This window comes from Ochotona princeps, chromosome 4 (genome assembly GCF_030435755.1).
Source record: "Ochotona princeps isolate mOchPri1 chromosome 4, mOchPri1.hap1, whole genome shotgun sequence".
Taxonomy (NCBI): domain Eukaryota; kingdom Metazoa; phylum Chordata; class Mammalia; order Lagomorpha; family Ochotonidae; genus Ochotona; species Ochotona princeps.
The window spans coordinates 24,902,339-24,922,402 of record NC_080835.1 but is presented as its reverse complement, the minus strand read 5'-3'; the positions used below and the strand labels follow the sequence as shown (position 1 = coordinate 24,922,402).

Sequence of the window (20,064 nt, the reverse complement as noted above, 5' to 3'; positions counted from 1 at the left end):
CTTTGCACTTGTTGGGATTGCATTCAATAGGTCTGAAATACCTACCACGGATCATGGCAGGTGAAACAAGAATAAAAAGTGACAGATTCATTTTCATGACAATGGTGGTGTTAAAGGAACTGAAGTGTAGTGGCTGTGGACCATGATGGGCTCATCTTTCCATATGAGTAAGACAAGAGTCCTAAGAGCACTTAAAGTTCTATGAAGTCTTCTAGAATTTCTTTGTTGCTGGCATGGCTGACAATCCTACTCTTTCATATGAATCAAGATATAAGTCATTGCTTGTGGACATCAAAGTAATAAAGCAGCAGTTCCTCCATGCTTGCTGGATCATGTCCACCTTAGCATCTCTGATATATTCTAACTTTGAATGTCTTATATCCCAGCCTCACTATTATTGATAGGTTTTCCAAACGCATCTCCTTGTAGTTCCAGTACAAGGACAAGCAAATTTTATATGTGAAAAGCCAGATGCTAAATATTTCAGATATTTTGGCCTGTACTCTTTCAGAGACTACCAAAATTTGCCATTATACAAGAAAGCAGGTATTGGCAGTACATAAACAAATACAGAGAGCTCTTCCTCAACACCTTTATTAATGGGGACTTCAGTGAGAAATTTATATTACTCTCTTGAGTCATGGAGTAGCTTTCTGTTACTGATGTTTTTAAAACATATAGATTTTTATTAATTTGAGAATCAGAGAGAGAGAGAGAGAGAGAGAATGAGAGAGAGATCTATCTCCTGTTTCACTTCCCAAATGCCTACAACAGCTGGGGCTGGGCCACTGCTGAAGCCATGAGCCAGAAACTCAATCCAGGAATCCATAACTACTTGTGTACCTGCTTCTTCTCATGATATTCATTAGTGGGCATGTGGAAATAGCAGTAGGAGCCAGGAGAAGAACTCAGGACTTCAATATGAGTATGGGCATACCAAACAGCCTCTTCATCACTACACCAAATGCCAGCCCCTGATTTTTTTTTTTTTTTTTTTTTTTTTTTTTTGCTGTGGTGGTGTTGGTTGCCAGTCATTTCAATGGACTGAGAATTTATGTCCTACCAACATTCCCATATTAAAATTCTAACCCCCACTGCAAAGGTATTAGGTAATGGGGTAAAGCTTCCAGAATAGAATTGTTTCTTGCTCCTGTGTGACTATTTTACCTCCCCCTCAAATTCCTAGGCTGAAATTTAATCCCTGAGGTAGTGGTACTGGGAACTGGTCATCTGGTAGGTAAGCACCACGAAAGGGATTATTGTCCTTATAAGAAAGGTTTGAAGGAGCTCACCTGTGCTCCCTCAAGATAAAGGGATCACTTCTGAGGAACAGGCACTTACTAGACACCAAATACCCTAACTCCTTGATCTTGGGTTGTCCATTCTCCAGAGCTGTGAATAAGAAATTTCTATTGTTTACAAATTACTCAGTCCAAGAAATTTTGTTATAGCAGCTAGAATAAATGCAATGTTTTTATTAAAGAAACCCCAGGAAGCTCCCCTACTCTCTCTCTACCAGGTGAGGATACATGGACAATTCATGCATATGCAGTCTGGCAGAGAGCCCTCAGCATTGCCCAGCCATGCTGGCATGCTTATCTCAGACTGCCACCCTCCAGAACTGCCTTGCCCAGTATGCAGTATGTAGTGTGAGTAAAACGATTGTATAAAAACATGGAGGCCATTCTCAATTTGTAGCCCACAAAGAACAGGGAATGGATCAAATTTACCCCAAGGATCATAATTTGTTGACTCTTGCCTTAGGGACAGAGATTTCCACCCCTTTCTGATCATCTCTATGGACAGCTGTTTGATTAGTCCATGCTGCTTTGGGGTAAAGGGGTGCTCCTTTAGCTTTTGGAGACTCAAAATCTTTCTCCATCCCCTACTAAAATAAAGTAGAATGAGCCTACTTACCACATGATCATGATCACTAACTTCATGACGATCTCATTCAAAATGTTGAAGAAATCCACCATCAGCTTCGCCTGCTCGCCCATCTTCCCCATGGCAATACCAAAAGCAATGAAAAACCCTATCAGACCTGTAGGGTGAATCACATTACACAGAAGGACAAATTATGATTCTTCTCCTTCAGTCTTTACTACTCCCAATGTATGGATCTGTATTCTCACAACCAGTTACCCTAGGAAGTAGGCATTAAATGACCATTCTGTTTCTATCTCCTCTCCCTGGGTAGTTATGACTTTGCTTAATGTTTTTCCATGCAAATAAGTTAAACAGTACTATTATCTTGAAGAAAATAAACTCATTTTCACACAAATTAAAAACTTCTCTCTTCTCTGCCCCCTCACTTGGGAAACCATGAGAAATCATGCACAAACATGGCCCATTATTATTGAGATTAACAAGGAAAGACTTGTAGGGACTTGGAGATTATCATGCAAATTTTGGAGCAGCAGCAACCAATTAGGGATTAGTGTCCCCTAGAGATATGTCTAGATTATTTTGGTGTCAATCCAAATTAATACAAGGCTGGCATATTTCATCAGAAAATCCTAAATGCAGAATTATCTATCCCTACATACCTAACATAAGAGGAGGAAAAAAATGTTGAGAAATCAAGCAAAAAAAACAGTAAAAAAAAAAATCCAAAACAATTTGGAAGACTTCAATTTATCCAGTTTGTTTAAATGTATCCTATAAATTCATTGTAATTTTTTTCATACAATGCTTTCTTTCTAATGTAATGATTTTTTCAAGAGGGTCGTAAAGACAGAACAGATTTCACAGTCAGATTATACTAATTCCTATCTCCTTGGCATTCATTATTTTTCATTTTACATCCTAACTTTTATCTAAATTCAGTCCCACACTAGCCTCCTTTGGGTAATCCTAACCCCAGGCAGAAACACTTACAGGAGCTCAGTCCCCACCCTGTTGATGTCAGCATCAGATTGGGCCAAATTCAATACTCAGCCTTGGGTCTTATTTCCTTGTTGGTTTTTGTCTCAATCCCTGTGTTTGAGGTCCTGGGAACTGCCATGTACTTAGCTTCTCCAAGGATTAAGCCTAGCTTTTTTCTTGGGATAAGATTATTGCTTTCTCATTTCCATATTTCTTCTCACTCTACTCCCTCAGCCTCAGCATGCAGATACTGGGGCACACTATGCAGCCAGATATACCTCCTATATTTCCTGGAGGCCACTGGAATCTCTGATTTCCAATCACCATGTGCTCCCTGGCCCTTATACCAAGATTACCAGTCTTGGAACTTGATCAACATACCCTAAAAACTTTGCTTGATTACCTGAACTTTTCTCTAACTCTGAAGAGCCACTTTCCTTTCCCTCTCCCTCTTTCTTCTTCCCCACGTCCATCTTATCTCAGTTTGGCCTAATTTCTAGTCACTCCTTATCATGCTCAATTTCTTCTTCTGTCCAGTTATATCTGAAATCTTGACCTGTAACAGGTTAAATTATGCCATTATGATTTAATTATTCTCTTAGGAGAGAATTTTTTCTGCATGAACTCCTAACTTGATCCTTTCCAATTTCACTTAAATAAATAACTTCTGCATACCATAGCTAGCATAACTGTTCTTTGCTGGACCCATTCTATCTTCAGCAAGAAGAATCCAGCACTTGTGCTCAACATTGTTAACACCTGGTATTTATTCCCTCCCATTGTAGCTTTTAGCCAGAAAAATAGATAGATGACTTTGCAAGTGAGTTACTGGCCCAGGAGAGATAAGGATTTAGTAAAAATTAGATCCAAGACAAAGTGGGCTGGCACTACAATAACAAAATCAATTTCAGTTCCTTCGCTCAAACCTGTTCAAGAGATATTAGCTAGAAATAAAATGGAAAAGAATCAACCTATGAACACTCTGGCTGAGAACAGCTAGCACTGCTTGGTTAATTCCATTAAAAATGTTAAGAGAAAATATGCAAAGTGTCACAAGTACCAAAGCATTGGAATAAAATCTGTCCTAAGGACCAGTAGAAACTGGACAGGACAAAGATTGTTAAACAAGCAGTTGGAACTGTTTTTACCCATTTCCATTAGGGTAGCACCCAGAATTAGCTGTACATGCCTTCTGGGGGGAAACTTGCCCTTAAAGAAATGGAAGGCCAAAAACAGGGTAGTATCTTCTTCCTTGAAGTGCCTAATCCTTGGGACTTTCCAAAGTCAAAGAACAGAAAGAGAGGAAAAACAGCAGCAGCAACAACCAAGAAAATCACCATCTCTACCCTTGGAAGAAGATGGAAAGAACCTTATTTCAGCCATGATTGTTAAAAATGGGAATTTTTCAGCAGTCTAACTTCCCTTTGGCTTTCCAGAGTCTTAATCTGCACTTGGATGCAAACCTATACTCAACTTGTCATTTTTCTTTGTAAACATTGCCTAATTGAAATCATTCACAGGAATGGAAGGGAAGGGGCAGGTATTCATTTGAACAAAGCCCTTTTAGACTTGGTCACTGGGGCTGTGTTGAAACTCCCCATACAAAGGCCATGTGACTTCCCAGAATCCACCAAGACACTGGAAACAACCAGGAAAGTCTTGTAATGATTCACTGCAAGGCCTTGACCCTGCTATGCATGGCCTTCAGTTGCCTCCGGAACATGCAGAAAGCAGAGGAGGCACTCTCACAAAGGGGAGTTGCGTCTTTAGTTATGACCTGCCAGATAGGACCAGGATGTGGGGGGTTGGGTAAGACTGGAAAATGTTATGAGTATCGGAGCACTGGGACAAACAGCTGCTTGGAGGTGAATGCTGATATTTGTAAAACCTCTTCTTAGAGGAACTCTCCTTTTTCTGTTTCCTTCTTTCAGCTCTCACTGATTGTTAACAGTGTTTATTGATCTTCCACTGCCTGGCAACCTAGTCAGTTTATCTTCTCTCACAGACCCAACCTGCTTCCTCCCAGGCCAAACAGAAAGATCCACTTCTACTTCTCAGACTGGCAATTCCGCTCCCTCTGCCTCCTTCTCTCTTTCATTCTGGGTGGGTTAGAAGGAGGGTTCCAATTTAAAACAAACAGGAATTTCAGTCAGTTGGTGTTTTTTTTTTTTTAATTATGAGTATGTCCCATACAATATCTGAGAAACAAAGATAATTTACAAAACTTATATATGTGTGTGTTTATATATCAGTGCTTGATTGTACATATATATATACACATATATTTCTATATAGTTAAAAACTTGTGCATGGTCTTCAAGAATGTGTTTGTGTAAAACTGAATCAAAGTACACATACCCTTTAACTGCATTTACCCATGATCTATTTGAAGTACCATCATATTTACATTAAAATTAATTATCATTTAACTTTAAGTTTGACTAGATATCCTGTGTTTTATCTGGCAACTCAATCAAGGAAACAAGGGGAGGACACCTGAGATCATGTAATTCTAAAAGCTCTCACAAGAATCCTTCGAAATCTGCTTGGAAGTTCAAGTTCCCCATTTCTCCTAACACAGGGACAAATGTCCCTTCCTTGTGTTGGGGATACCATTTAATGGCAGTTAGTGGCTATGGCAACAATGAATCTCCCATTAGTGGATGAGTGGGGAGCTCCTCATATGATGGGACCCAATGAGCATGTTTTATTTTTAATCTCCTCAATTCTCCACCTGTTTTTATCATGATCATAACTAATTCACTAAAGCACAGGGCTTGTTCTGTGTTGTTCTCATACTGTATTTGCTATACATAATCTCTTTCAATCCTTACAACAATCTGCAAAGCAGAAGCCAAGCCCATTTCTGTTGTACAAGTGAAACTCAGGGAAGTGGAACCACTTACCCCTGGCCAGATAATCAGTAAGCATTCAAAAGGACCCAAACCTACATCCGTCCAACCACAAAGCCAAACAACCCCCCAGGAAGGCAGCAGGCTTTGGCAGAAAAGTCCACTGAAATCACACAAGTCAAACAAAAATAATCTGTAACGTCCTCTGGTTCCAGCACCAACACTTTACAACATGGACAGCTCTGCTTTTGTTTCCAAAATGTGAGAGCTGTGCAGGATGGCTGCTTTGTCTGCCATAGTCCTGGGACACAGAGGCAGCTCAAAATATAAAGAATAATAATAAAATAAAAATAAAAGCGCTTAAAAGTGGAAGAATTGGATGAGTCACTTAAGTAAATGTTGAGTTAGAGAAAGTGACTCATAAATGCCACACTGGGTTAGGGACTGTGCGCAACAAACATCATCAGCTCCTCCTCTTTTCACATACTTAGCCTCTAGTCACCATGTGCCCTCCAGGCCTCTCTTCAGCCCACTCCTTCATCAGCTCAGCTTCAGTCCCAACGAGCCTCATAAACTCCCCAAAGAGGCCTCCTGCTCCACCTAGAGGACAACAGCATCATCACGTTCTGAGAGGTATGAGGCAGGTGGAGGGGCTGAGATGAAGTGGCAGAAGATACACAGGAAAGGCTAGCCATTGTCAGGGCAGCAAAGCTTCCCCAAGGAGGTGGAGCAGTGAATCTACCTAAGACGTTCATCCCGTCCTTGAACTCCAGGCCTTTCTTGATAACCATCTTGGTTTCTTCAGGTGCCTCTGTCACAGTCTCATTCAACAGGGAGATGACCGAGTTGGTTATGTTGGCCCCTTCATCTGATGGAGGAGTCGCCAGGACCTTCTTTGTCACTGTCTGAATCTAATGCAGTGAAAAGAAAAAGGCGTGAAGATAAAGGGTTATCTAAAAAGTCAACAAAAACCAGATCACTCATCTATCAAGGTTCCCAGTATGGTAAAAAATAATTCAGAAATGCCACAAACAAATTATAAAAATTGGGAAACTATTTATAGGTTTATGCTTAACAAAATGATCTACTGCACACACAGTGGGATACAATTGTCATAATTACAAAATGACATGTATTAAGTTAATTTGTCAATATACTACATGGAGCACAGTCCAGCAAAGGAACTCAGGCTTAGACTTGGGAAATAGGTGGTATTTTCTTTCACCTGCATGATTACAGTTCAGGGGGCAATATCAGACATCTAAATTGAATGTGCTACATAGAAGTGACAGTCATTAGGTGATCTTCCCAGATCCCTGTGATGGGCATTAGGTCTGCTCCAGGACAGGAAGGACATGACTTTGATAGGCATCAGATCAACAAACAATTATCCAAACATTTTCTTGTGCCCTGGTCCATGCCAAACAGAGTCATCACAGGTTAATTTTGAGATCCTATTTGACTCCGCTGGGCATCTCAATGAGGGTATCAGCTGTGCCAGCTTGCACTTATCATCACAGAAGGAGAATTTGCTAATGTTTCAGATCCCAATGCAAGATGTTCCTTCTGGGCAGGGATGCTGAGCAAGCCTCACTTAATGGTCTCTGCACATCTTTGTGTGGATGACTCCCATCACACATTCCTCGACATCCATCACCACGGCCCTATTTTTAAAAAGTGCCAGGCACCCTGCCTGCAAAGTGCTGTGAGAATCCACCTCCAAGAGCATTACAACAGAACTTAGGCATAATCCTAGAATGTCAGTGCCTGCAAAACCCTGAATAAATGTGGAAGAGGATTCAAATCAAGGGATTTGTCAGACACCATAGCTTTATTGGCAAAACTGGGACTCCAGCTATGTGGACCTGATCCTACTGTAGCTGGGCCCAATAATAAACATCACTGATACATGAACCTAAAGGGCAGAGAAGGAAGTCAGCATTCTCTCAAATGAGACAGGTGCCATGTGTTCTGGCCATGTGTATTTGTGCAGGAAGAGAGGAAGTCCAGAGCTGGATGTCTGCAGCAAGAACAGGCTGTTCATTGTCACCTGTGGTCTGGGAAACACTGATAGGAAGACAGGACACAGTAGTGATGGGAATAGAGGTTTTTCATCAGCAACAGAATCATCCAGGCAAAGAGAGAGGATCAAAACCAACTGCTGACCTATCCTGAGAACGCAAAGACAGAACTTGGGTTAAACAAAGTAGTGGTTGTGGACCTAAATAAATGGGCCAGGGTCAGGTAGGAGACTAGGTGCTGAAGATTTCATATCTATAACCTTTTACAGCTGCAGTAACCTACCAAGGTTCACAGGGTTAACCAACTTACTGAAGAAAACATTGGTAGTGCTGAAACATGATTCAAAAGGAGTCATGTTTGACACCAAAACTCAGCTTCCAATTACCACGGGCCATTAGCTTTCGTTGAAACTGAAGTGATAGGAGCAAGTCTCAGTTCTGCTTGAGTGCTTCATCAAAGCCTGTTTAGATTGGACCACCGGACAATCTGGGTGCTGACTGCAACCTGCAGGTGCCTTCTGACTCACCTCCCTTCCCTTCTTCTTAGCTACCTACAATCTGTAGGTGAGTTGATTCCTGTAACTTTAGCTATATGTTTACCCAATACTTGTTTTGGTCTCACTCCCCTGGAAAGTACATAAGCTGCATGGGGGACAAACCTTATCTTTATCATTGCCTATAGTATTTTTGTGCAGGGCAAAGGGTTCGACAGATAATCCTCCTCACAAGTGTCACCCAGGTAACTACATGAGAGTATTCGAGTAAGTTCATGAAAAACACAGTTTAACGAAAAACAAAGCTATTGCGGATTTCCAAACTTTTGCACTCAAGTCACCTTTTGTTTTAATATCATTTTCTCAAAAAAGTATTTGAAGTATCTGATACACAGATCACTGTACTCCCTGTAAGAAAGCGATCCACATGGTCTGCATGTCTGGGTTTGATTTAATGTTGTCAGGCTGCACCTTCCAGGTAGCTCCTCTCATGGAATCCTCAGCCTGAGTTTCAAGCCAGCCCCAAACAGTATGAAGGAGACCTCTCTGCTCTCAATGACTCCGCACCTCACTTGGACAAGGCAGATGCTGCACTTTGGTTAAGGCAGTCTTCACTCTGTGCTCAGGGCATCTCTATCTAATTCCAGTCAGAAAACCCCCTTTTCTTAGGAGAGGTGATTTTATACCACTGTCAACTGTGCTTCATGTACACAAAAGAAACCATTCATGACCCCTTCTCCCTGGCAATGCCATGCCACTCTATTAGAATAGTTTTCACTTCCCAAATCATCTTCAAAGTTTTCCAGTCAGGTTTAAGGAATCTAAAATCCACTGTCACCCTGAACTAAATTATTCTATTCTCTACCATTATTGTTAAGGTTTCCCTAGCCTGGAAGGAAGTTTATATCTGACCTGGGGCTGAGCATGTGAAACTAACCCTTATATGAATTTCTCCAGAGAATGGGTGGGATCAGGTCAGGAATGGGGCAAGAAATGACTCACCCTCTACCCCAGGGTAGCAGATGATGCTTTTTGCAATAGGCAGTTGTAGGTAAAGAATGCCCAGAAATCAAGAGCATGGTCAATACTACATATTGCTCTAAGGCCAGAACAATAACCCCTAATGATCCTTAATCCCTGCCTGCTTCCTAGTGCTGCTTTCAGACGAAGAAGGGTGTCTCCTTTCGTGACTGGGTACAGGCAGGAGATGTGTCCCTACTTCATCATCTTTTACTTCATTTCCCGGAGCTTCAGCTCCGGAGAGTGCTTTCTAAAAGTTAAGAACAGACTTAGCATCCATTTGTGTCTATCAGCTCCAAGGGAAGCAAAGGCCCAATACTATGCAGGTTGGCTATAGAGTAGGCACATTACATGGAGGAGATTGCAAGGAACACCTCCAGCCCAGTCTATTTTAATTCATTCCCCATCTCACTCCACCTGCCCAAGAACCTTCAATATAGGTCTATGGTCTATATGCCATCAGAAGAGCACTTCACATTTCTAAAGTTTTAATTTATGTCATAATAATCCATGTTAGTGGAATACAAAGAGATGTTTCAATATGTATCTACAAGATGTAACAATCTAAGTTTAATTAACAGATCCTTCACCTGACACACTTTTCATTCCTTGTAAAAATGGCATTTAATTTTTTTTCAAAATTGAGAAGCAGAGGCATGAACGTACACACACACACACAGAAAGAGAGAGGAAGAGAGAAATAGGCTGACAAGGATCTCCCATTCTCTAGTACATTTTCCAAATGCATACAACTGTTGTGGGCTAAGGAGTTGATTAGCACTCGTTAAGCTGAGCACTCAGGAAATGGGCTTGCGGCTAAAAGCACCTGGTCTAATCAGACTCATTGGCATCCTAGTTCTGTTAAAGGGCTTGGGGGAAAGAATATATAAGGAGTAATAAAGAGGCTTCGGGGAGAGACTTGAGAGAGACTTCCACCATCACTGGTCTCCATGTCTGTGCTTCATCCCCAGACCTTAGCCATGTCCACGTTACTGGCTCAGCTGTGCGGAACATACAACAGCTGGGATTGGGCCAGGCTGAAGCCTGAAACTTGGTACTCAGTTTGGGTCTCCCATGTGTACAACAGGGACCATTGCAGTCAGCTGAGACATCACCACTGCCTCGCAGGATCTGCACTGGTGGGGAGCCAAAGCTCAGAATTGAATCCAGGGTCTCCACTGTAGGGGTGTGGTTATTTATTTTAACAAATTATTTTAAAAACTGATTTCAAAGTCAGAGTAACAGAAAAGGAGAAGCAGAGAGACTAGTGGGAAAAAGAGAGAGGGAGGGGGCCCGGTGGCGTGGCCTGGCGGCTAAAGTCCTCGCCTTGAAAGCCCCGGGATCCCATATGGGCGCCAGTTCTAATCCCGGCAGCTCCACTTCCCATCCAGCTCCCTGCTTGTGGCCTGGGAAAGCAGTCGAGTACGGCCCAAAAAGCTTTGGGACCCTGCACTCGTGTGGGAGACCCGGAAGAGGTTCCAGGTTCCCGGCATCGGATCTGCGCACACCGGCCCGCACCGGCCCGTTGCGGCTCACTTGGGGAGTGAAACATCGGATGGAAGATCTTCCTCTCTGTCTCTCCTCCTCTGTGTATATCCGGCTTTCCAATAATAACAAAAATCTTAAAAAAATAAAAAAGAGAGAGGGAGGGATCCTTCCTCCTGTTGGTTCACTCTCCAAATAGCCAGGAGGTTGGAGCTCCATCTAAGTTTTTCATGTTGATGATCAGGGCTGTTTTCCCAGACACATGGGTAGGGAGCTGGATTTGAACAGAACATCTGGAAGTTAAACTGACACTCTGATGTGAAATTCCATCATCAAAAGCAGCAGCTTAATCTGCTATGTCATAATGGGATGTAGGTGTCTTAACCAGTACCTTAACCTTTATGTCAAATGCCAAAATTGAGAACCACTGAATAAGCTCAGAGGATTGTGGGCAAGGTTGATAAAAATGCATACATGGACAACTCAGAAACAAAAAGAAAAGGAAGTGATAAACGAACAAAAGAGAGAAACAGACAAGCAAGCCATGTAGTAAGTTAACTAAGAGAAAGAAAGCCAAGTGATTCTAATCTCAACATCCTGCCCAAGACCACATTACACAACCACTGAGCCAGACATAATTAAATATTAAGAAAATTGCTACCCAGCATTGGTGTGATGAAACAGTCTCCAAAGTATTGCTCTATGCTTTAGAAGATTGGGAAAGAGATAGCATTAGAACTTGGGATTACCTGTTGAAAACAGGCTTGGACAAGATTTTCAGGGAAGAGATTTCGAATAAGGTCTAGGAAGGCATCCAGGCTGGAAACTTCATCGTTCTTCTTCCCAGGGCCCAGCTGCTTCTTGAGTTTGGGATTGCCAGGGTGAATAGCCAAGACCAGGATGACCCCCAGTACTGCAGCGATGATGGTCGTGGACATGTAGTACACCATGGCTCTTGTGCCTAATCGACCACTCGCTTTTGCATCCAGGCCTGATAAACCTGGGTCAAAAAGAACCAAAAGAATTCATTATAATCGTTTTTTACTGCTCATCCATCTCTATACAATTTATAACACTTGGCTTTTTGTTTTTTAAGTGCATTCATGGCTAATTAAATCTCCTACAAATGAATATCTTATCAGTCTTACAGTCTACAATTCTATTTTCCAAGGACATTTTAGAGGTTATAGACAACTAGGAAGAGTTGAGGATCACCCAGCTCAGAATTCACAGATAATGCCGCCTTTTTTTTTTAAACACTTTTCAATAGTGAGTTTAAATCAATTTCAGTATGTTCTCACATTTCTTCTAAATTTAAGTTCTTTTCATTGATGATTTGTTTGAAAGGGGGAGAGAGAGGAAGAGAGAGCTTCCTTTTGCTGACTCCCTAAATGGCAACGATGGCTGGGGCTGGGTCAGGCTGGAACTAAGAGTCTGCAGCTCCATTCCCACATGAGTGGCAGCTATCCAAGATGTTGGACCACCTTCTACTGCCTTCTACTGCCTTCTCAGGCACATTAAAGTGGAGCTGGATTGGACACGGAGTAGCTGGGACTCAGGCTGGTGCTCTGATAAGGTATGTTTGCATTGCAGGTGGCAGCTTAGCTCACTCTGCCACAATGCTGGCCCCTGTTTTCACTTTTTTGGTCTTAAGATATCCTGTCTTTTATGAAGTGGTGGTGCTGAGATCTGCTGTGCTTTTACCAATTTACTTACATTTTAAGTCCCTTCCAGATCAGTGTCACATTCTCAAAGTCCTTTGAATGCACAATTAGTCACAGAAACTGAGGCAAGATAGTGATGGAGCATAACTGCCCACTTACTCCCAGGAAAAGCATAAAAGCGGAGTCACATTGCACCGCCTTGTGTGGCATTAGAAAACACATGTGTAAAGCATGTGTAGAAGGCTCTCTCCCAGTGGCCAGTGCTTCATCTACACTTTGAGAGGTTAAAGAAAATCCCAAACCAGTCACAAAAAACTCCAGCCTCCACTGGGTTTTCTTTTCAAGTTATTTCTTCAATGTGTCCACTTCCTGGTTTCAGTTCCTGCTTGTGTTAGGCAGAGACCAAATCACTTTCAAGATCACTCTTATCTTCTGAGGGGTTGGATTCTGAATTTAGCTCATCTACATATAATCTACCTCTCCTTACAACCTAAGGTCTAATTCCAGCCTGTGGATACATGTTTCCACACTGGATCAGCCAATGTACCAGCTGCTAAATAGGCACAGAGAAGGTCCTCTTTGGCTTGGCAAGGAGCATTTAATGTGAAAAGCATGGACTCACTCAGTCTAAGGCTGAATAAGACCCTGATAAGCTCCTAAATGCTAGAACTTTAAAAAGAACTTAATTCCAGAAGTAAAGTAAGTCCCAGAGCTTTCTATTACTGCATTCACGTGTCAACTACAAAAAGGTTGTAGAATCCTGTGGTGTTCCAGAGCTACTGGATCCTCATTTCCTCCATGTGGTGCACACTGCAGAGGATCAACTTCTTAAGATTACTTAAGTCCCTGGCACCTAAATATGGACCAAAGCCCAGCTTCGTATCCTAGCACTTAGTTCCCAGTTTCTGTTCTGTGCCTCAGATGCCTAGAACAGCAGATGATGGGTGAGGGCTGAAGTTAGGAGCTGAGAATTCAGTCCAAGTCTCCCATAGGGTGTCTGGAACTCAATTATTTAAACCATTACTGCTGCCTTCCAGGGTCTTCTTTGTCAGAAAGCTGGAGCTAGGAATCCAACTCTAGTACTTGTATGCAGGTCATAGATATCTTAATAGCTGGGTTAAATACCTAATCTAACTATCCTCATTTTAGAGACAAAAAGCCATGGTTCTCCAATGAAATGACACAGAAAATCACATTTATTTACTCAGCAAACAAGCATCACCGTCAATCCAACATGCAGACACTCTGGCCAGGCATAGGGATGTAATCTCACCTGTGATTAAGCTGGAGGTGATGAGAGGGAGAATGAGCATCTTCAGCATCCTCATGAGGATATCCCCTGGGAAGGCTATTAACATCACCACATCAGGATGGAGGGGAGAGGCCAGGCGAAGCAGCCCTCCACAGACTGCCCCCAGAATGACACCTGCATGGATGGGAAAATCAGAACTTATTTTTTTGCCAAAGTCAGATGAACAGCTCTAGGGCCTTCATTCAGGGGCATTGATCTGTACTGTGATTCGCATTACTAGATAATAAACAACAGGTGAACAAAAATACAGCAGAAGATAATCAATAATAGCAAGAGAACCTTTCATAGCTTCAACTATTCTGAAAAGCATCTTAACGGAGCCAGAGAGACCTTCTCAAGCATCATGGGAAGCATGCATCACTTAACTTCAACATCTCTGGGAATATTGTTGACCTGGAGTCAGAAATTGTTAGTCGAAATAATCCATAGTGCCAGTTACTACTCGTTCTGTCAGCCAAGTCTTGGCCCCATAGCATGGTATGTAATCTATGTCTTCCCATTTCAACTGGAGATGAGATAAAAGGAACATTGGATGGACTAAATTAATGCATGTCCCTTTTTATTCCACCTGTTTTCTGTGGCGTCCAGTAATTTCCTCCTGTCTCACCCTTACGATTTGTTCTTGATGTCTACGTCTTTTTACACAATTTTTGGAAGACTGATACAGGAAAGGCTCTAAAATATATATCATTTTGGAGGAATTAATTTAGCAGAGAGGCTGGCAGGCATATTTCACTTTATACACTTAAAAATCCCATAAAGAATGTTCAGATCTCTGCCAACAGTGGCCAAGATAAATGATCCCTGCAGAAACCACAAGTCAGGATGCAGTACCACCAGCTGGCTGTAAACCAAATAGGGCACTCCTAGGTATATGGGCTACAGTGTTATCTCCAAGAGGCTGAATAGAGGAATAAGCTCAAAAGTCTAGTCATTTTTTCATTATAGGTCGAAACTACATTGCCCAACTTTAAGCCTTATGAGGAATGAGTTTTGCCTCAAGGAAGATAATTATTGCAAAACACTGCTATATTTGGCATTTCTGACAATTAATGAAATAGAGCTGTGTTAAGCGCCTGTTCTGATTCTGGTCCACTAGTATCCAAGGCAATAGGCTCAAAAAGAAATCACAGAACAGTTAGTGTGAGTGGATGGCAGAGGATGAATCATTCACTGTAGTCTAGAGAGAGTTGAAGAATGAGGAGGGATGGAGAAAGGAAATGGTGTGGTTGTCTTGTAAGAATCAGTGACTTGCCCCATTTTCAGTACGTTCCGGTGCAAAACCTAAAAGTGAGATTCCATCAATAATACACCCAAAAGGTCAACCACAGCTTGATTAGATCTGAAGCAGGGGAGGAAGACTCATGATCTGGTGCTGGAGTAAATCAAGTCCCTTCCTCCTTCGCTCACAAGACATTTATAGGCAGCCTGAACTTTGAGAACCACTAGAATTCAATGACCAAATAGCCTTGGAACCAGTGAGAAGATATCCTGGAGGCAGCGGTGCCTGGGCAAAAGGAGCCTTAGGCAGATGTGGCTCCTTTTCCGGGGGAAATACCTGCTGAGGAGGCCACTCCCCAACAGAGCCAGGATAGTCCCAGACAGGGGCATGTCAGACACCTACCAAACACCGTCAGTGTGAGCAGGAGATTCTTTCCCAGCTTGTCGCACAAGCGCAGGCCCAGATTCCGGGGCTTGGGCTCCTCTGAGCTGAGGTGGCTGTCATGCATTCGCACTTCCACCTGCTTGGGCATATTGTTGGCACTAGAACAGAAGCAGAGACAGTGATTACAGACCTTGGGCACCTTCCCTAAATAGCTTCAGGGGCTTAAGGGTTGGGAGCTCTGCTGGACACAGCTGGAGTTGGAAACATTAGCAGGACAATAAAAACAAGAGTGACTCTGCAGTTCATGACAGTAGGACACATTGGATCCTTATTATCTTGGATTCTCCACATAAAGAAAGGAAGGAATATCAAAGTGCGCAGGCAGTTTTAAAGCCAAAATAAACAGATGGGACCACATCAACTGAAAAGCTTCTGTACAGCGAAGGAGATGATCAACAAAGTGAAGAAGGAACCAGAGGAATGGGAAAAAAATCTTTGCACACAACATCAACTGATAGAGGACTGATATCCAGGATTTACAAAGAGCTTCAGAAAGTCAGTGACAGCAAAGCAAACAACCCTGTGAAAAAAAAAATGGGCAAAGGAAATGAACAGACATTTTTTAAAACAACCAATTCAAATGGCTAATAGACATATGAAAAAATGCTCAGGTTCCCTAGCTGTCACGGAAATACGAACGAAAACCACACTAAGGTTCCTCCATTGAGGTCTTTGATTTTTTTTTTTTTTTTAATGTCTTCAGCAACACCTTGATCATTCAGTAGCATGTTACTTAACTTTATGTTGTAAATTTTCTAATTTTCTCTCTGTTGACTTTGTTTAATGGCTTTTCATTTATAGGAATGTATAGTAACTGTGTAGTAGAGACTATCACATGCAGATATGAGGATACAATGCAGTGTGCATCTCTACTTCCAAATCATAGACTCCAAATAAAACTGTTGAATGCATCTTGACAATAGGATGCTGTACTCTTTGACAATGTCCATGCCTATAATGTCAGGGTACACTTAAACAGCAGAATGATGCACTTACGACTGTGAAGGACTATACTATTACAATGACACGGGGTAAGTGTGTGTGTGTGTGTGTGTGTGTGTGTGTGTGTTGGGGGAACAGAAATCCTGGAGCCTATAGAATTCATCATGGAATGCTAAAATAAGCTAATCAATTTAAACAGAAAGAAATACCATTGACTACAGCAGGAATTTCCCAAGAATTGTCCCCACAGTAATTCCTGAAGGATTCCTCGGAATCTTAATTTCTTTTCACAAAAAGGAGACTGATACTTGCCCAGGGTTGCAAGATCAAAGGAAACTGAGTTTCCATTCCAAATGTGTCTGGTCGCCAACCAAACCTGAGCTCTTTCATTCTTGTAACAACAGCAGGAAGGCTTTTTTTAAGAGTCACAGCCTATATTGTACCAAAATGAACATACCTCCAGGTTCAGTCCTTCTCCATTCTAGACTGGGGAAAGTCACAAATGTTGATTATCCCAATTTTGCCTCTTATAGAAAAGATTGCTTATGCAGTGCAAAAAAAGCATTCAATCAATTATGTTTTAAAGAATTTGCACTATCAGAACCCTGCTAAAATGCCCAGATGCTCATCCAGCCACGTGTCAAGGGATGAGTCAAAGCATTGAGATCCCCTTTCCCAGTGACACATCTCAGCCCATTTCCAGATAAACACCAGGTCAACTCAAGCTATCCTGCAGTCGGCCCGGTGGAGCTCTAGATCGGGTAGTGGGCAGCTTATTCATTTACCAGCTTTGTTATTTCCAGGATGATAAAGTGCCTTGCCAAAGCTTATGGCTGATAGAGGCAGGCCAACTTTCTGTAGCTATCATTTACAATCACCACCCTTTAATAAAGCAAAAGAAAAAAGCCTTGAGCATCCAGAAAGACAAACAACTGTCTGACAAATAACTGTGCTTTCTAAGACCCAGAGGTGTTATGCTCATATAAACATGCTCAACACCAAGAGGGAACCACCACTAGCCTGTACACCTGCGGTTTGGAATCACTGGTTATAATGGGAACAAAGTGAGCTGTAGAGCCAGAGAGCTTTGGCTTCTGCTTTGGTATGGTAGTGGATTGTCACCAAGAGGGTCATAGGTTGGAACCTCAGTCCCCAGTGTGTTGATGTTAAGAGATGGTGGGACTTCTAAGAAGTGGGACCCAGAAGAACATCACCAGGTCACTGAGCATGCTACACTCAGCAAAGACTAATGTAGTTCTCACAGAACCCTAGTTAGTTCTCCTAAGATGTTTGCATAAAAGAACAAGGCTGCCCACCGCCCCCCACCATGTGCCTTGGCTTCCTGCCTTGACGTGTCCCTACCTCAGTCTCATACATGTCCCTACCATGGTGTTACTTAACATGTCGCAATGTGACCAAGGGGAGCTCACTAGAGTTGAGCAGATGTTCGTGCCATGAGCTGTGTTAAAAAATAAATAACCTCTCATGTAAAGATTGTCAACAATATAATTAAAAAATAATAATAATTAAAAAAAATAAATAACCTCTCAGCTTCTGCTTTAAGTGTTTTTCTTATAGCAATGAAAAAGAGACAAAAATAGCTTCAAATACTGACCCCATCACCTGCTGGCTGTGTGATGTGTAGAACAAGAACCTGAGCCTTTCCTCACAAAAATTACACAAATGCATGCCATCATGGCGACTGGCACCCACGCAGCCTCTTATGCAGGAAACGGCAAGAAGAAAAACAATGTTCATCAAGTTCATAACAAAGATAATATCTCAGTCAGGGGATCTACCTAGTCATATCACCATTGAAACAAGACATCATGAATTCAGTTTCCATTTTTAAAGATTTTTTTTTCATTTGAAAGGCAGATTTTACATAGAGATAAGAAGAGATACAAAGAGAGGTCTTCCATCTGCTAATTCACTCCCTATATGATGGTAACAGCCAGAGCTGAACCAGTTTGAAGATACGAGGCAGGAGTTTCCTCCAGGTGTCCCAAGTGGATGCAGGGGCCGGGGGCCCTGGGTCAGTCTCTGCTGCTTTGTCAGGCCATAATCTGGACTGGATGTGGAGCAGCCAGGACACAAACTAGCATCCATATGGGATGCCGACAAGAGATTAGCCTACTGCCCCAGCTCCTTCCAATTTTTGAGTTAAGACCTTGGACCCAAATACGGCTATTTACTATTTAATGGCAGGCTGCTTAAATGTACCAGCTCTCAAAATGTTTTAAAATTGGGAATAATGTTGCAAGACTTAATAGAATATTCTGGGGAAAAAAATGTCAGCCAAAAATGCATACACACTTTTTATTTTCTTCAACTCTCTCTTTCTTAATGGTCTAAATTTCTCCTCATCTGATTAATGTTTGAGACAATCTGATTTTCCAGCATATGTGTGCACTAATGATAACTCAGATCATCTGAAAAAGAAAATAGGGCATGACTGCTCACAGCCTGCTGTAGGAGCCTTCCTGATCAGTGAGCAACAGGTACCACTTCCTCCCTTTGCCAAATGGAACAGACAGAAAGCTTCTCTTACCAGCACAGCAGGAGAAAAATGATCAGAATGATCTTATTAACTAGACCACGTTTCTACGTGTGCACTGAGATCTTTCTCTGTTTTCAAACATTTTGTCAGCTCACATAATCATCTAAAGCTCTAACTCAGGAAAGAGCCAGCAAATCAAGGAAGTACTACGTGTTCTGAACTGATGATGTATTCCCCTTGGTTAGGCATCCCCTTGAAGCTGTTCATCTTTCTGTCTACTCCATTTGCAAACCTCCTGCTGTTGAAATGAGAATCGGGCTCCTGGTTGGTATCCAAGTGAGACTAACAGGGATTTAAAGCAAGTGTTCTGTCAACTTCCATAAGAAGGAATGAAAACTTCAAGCGTCAAAGCAGTCATGTCAAAGTGAAAACACACAAAAATTGGGGTAACGCATACACTCAGCCCTGAGATGTCACTGGAGTTCTGTTTCATGAAATTGTTAGCTTTAAAACATTGCTTCATGTTTTTAGGACATGCTAAAATGTCCCCAGAACCTTGAGTCAAAACAGCCACATCAAAATGTGGCCACAGCTTCAAAATGTCATGAACCCACAAGTATTTATTGAGAAAATTCCTGTGACTTGCCCTCTTGGAATTAAGTAGACACTCCAAGCTCTTTTGGACTTCCTGACATATGCACAAAAGAGATCATTTTTAAAGCAAATCATAGCTTCATCCTGCAGCTGGTGAGGCAGGGATTTGCCCAAGACCTCTTTGCAAAAATTCTCTAATCATCTAACTTATCACTGCATCTCCCAGTACACAAGAGAAATCTGAAATGCTGTGGATCAGATTTTATGGGAGAACATACAGTGAGTATATAGTGTCACAGAATAGCATGCAGTGTATAGAATGGAGAACTACTTTTAACCTCATGTTCCTTTGGAAGAAAGACAGTTGTTTAACGTGACAACACAGTGGCTGGCACTGTGGCACAGCACGTTAATACGCCGACATTCCATACTGGAGTATTAGTTTGAGCTCTGACTGCACTGCTTCCAGTCTGACTTCTAGCTAATGCTCCTGGAAGAAAAGAATGAGAATAGCCTGAATTCTTGGTCCCTGCCACCCACATGGAAGACCTGGTAGAGTACTTGATTTGGAATAACACAATGATCATCTGGGGAATGAACCAACAGATAAAGAATTTCTCCCCCCCTTCCATCCCTCCCTCCCTCC

General features: G+C 42.0%; 1 protein-coding gene across 1 annotated transcript in view; it reads right to left on the bottom strand.

Moving 5' to 3' along the window:
• Positions 1–15,480, bottom strand: part of SLC1A2 (solute carrier family 1 member 2) — a 51,088-nt gene extending 35,608 nt beyond the window's left edge. The window contains exons 1-5 of the mRNA XM_004585406.4: positions 15,341–15,480; positions 13,678–13,830; positions 11,490–11,740; positions 6,463–6,631; positions 1,918–2,044 (exon numbers count right to left, since the gene is read on the bottom strand). Coding sequence (XP_004585463.2) covers positions 1,918–2,044; positions 6,463–6,631; positions 11,490–11,740; positions 13,678–13,830; positions 15,341–15,470 — 830 coding nt within the window. The 5' untranslated portion in view covers positions 15,471–15,480. The remainder of the gene's footprint in view (positions 1–1,917; positions 2,045–6,462; positions 6,632–11,489; positions 11,741–13,677; positions 13,831–15,340) is intronic.
• Positions 15,481–20,064: the final 4,584 nt, after the last annotated feature.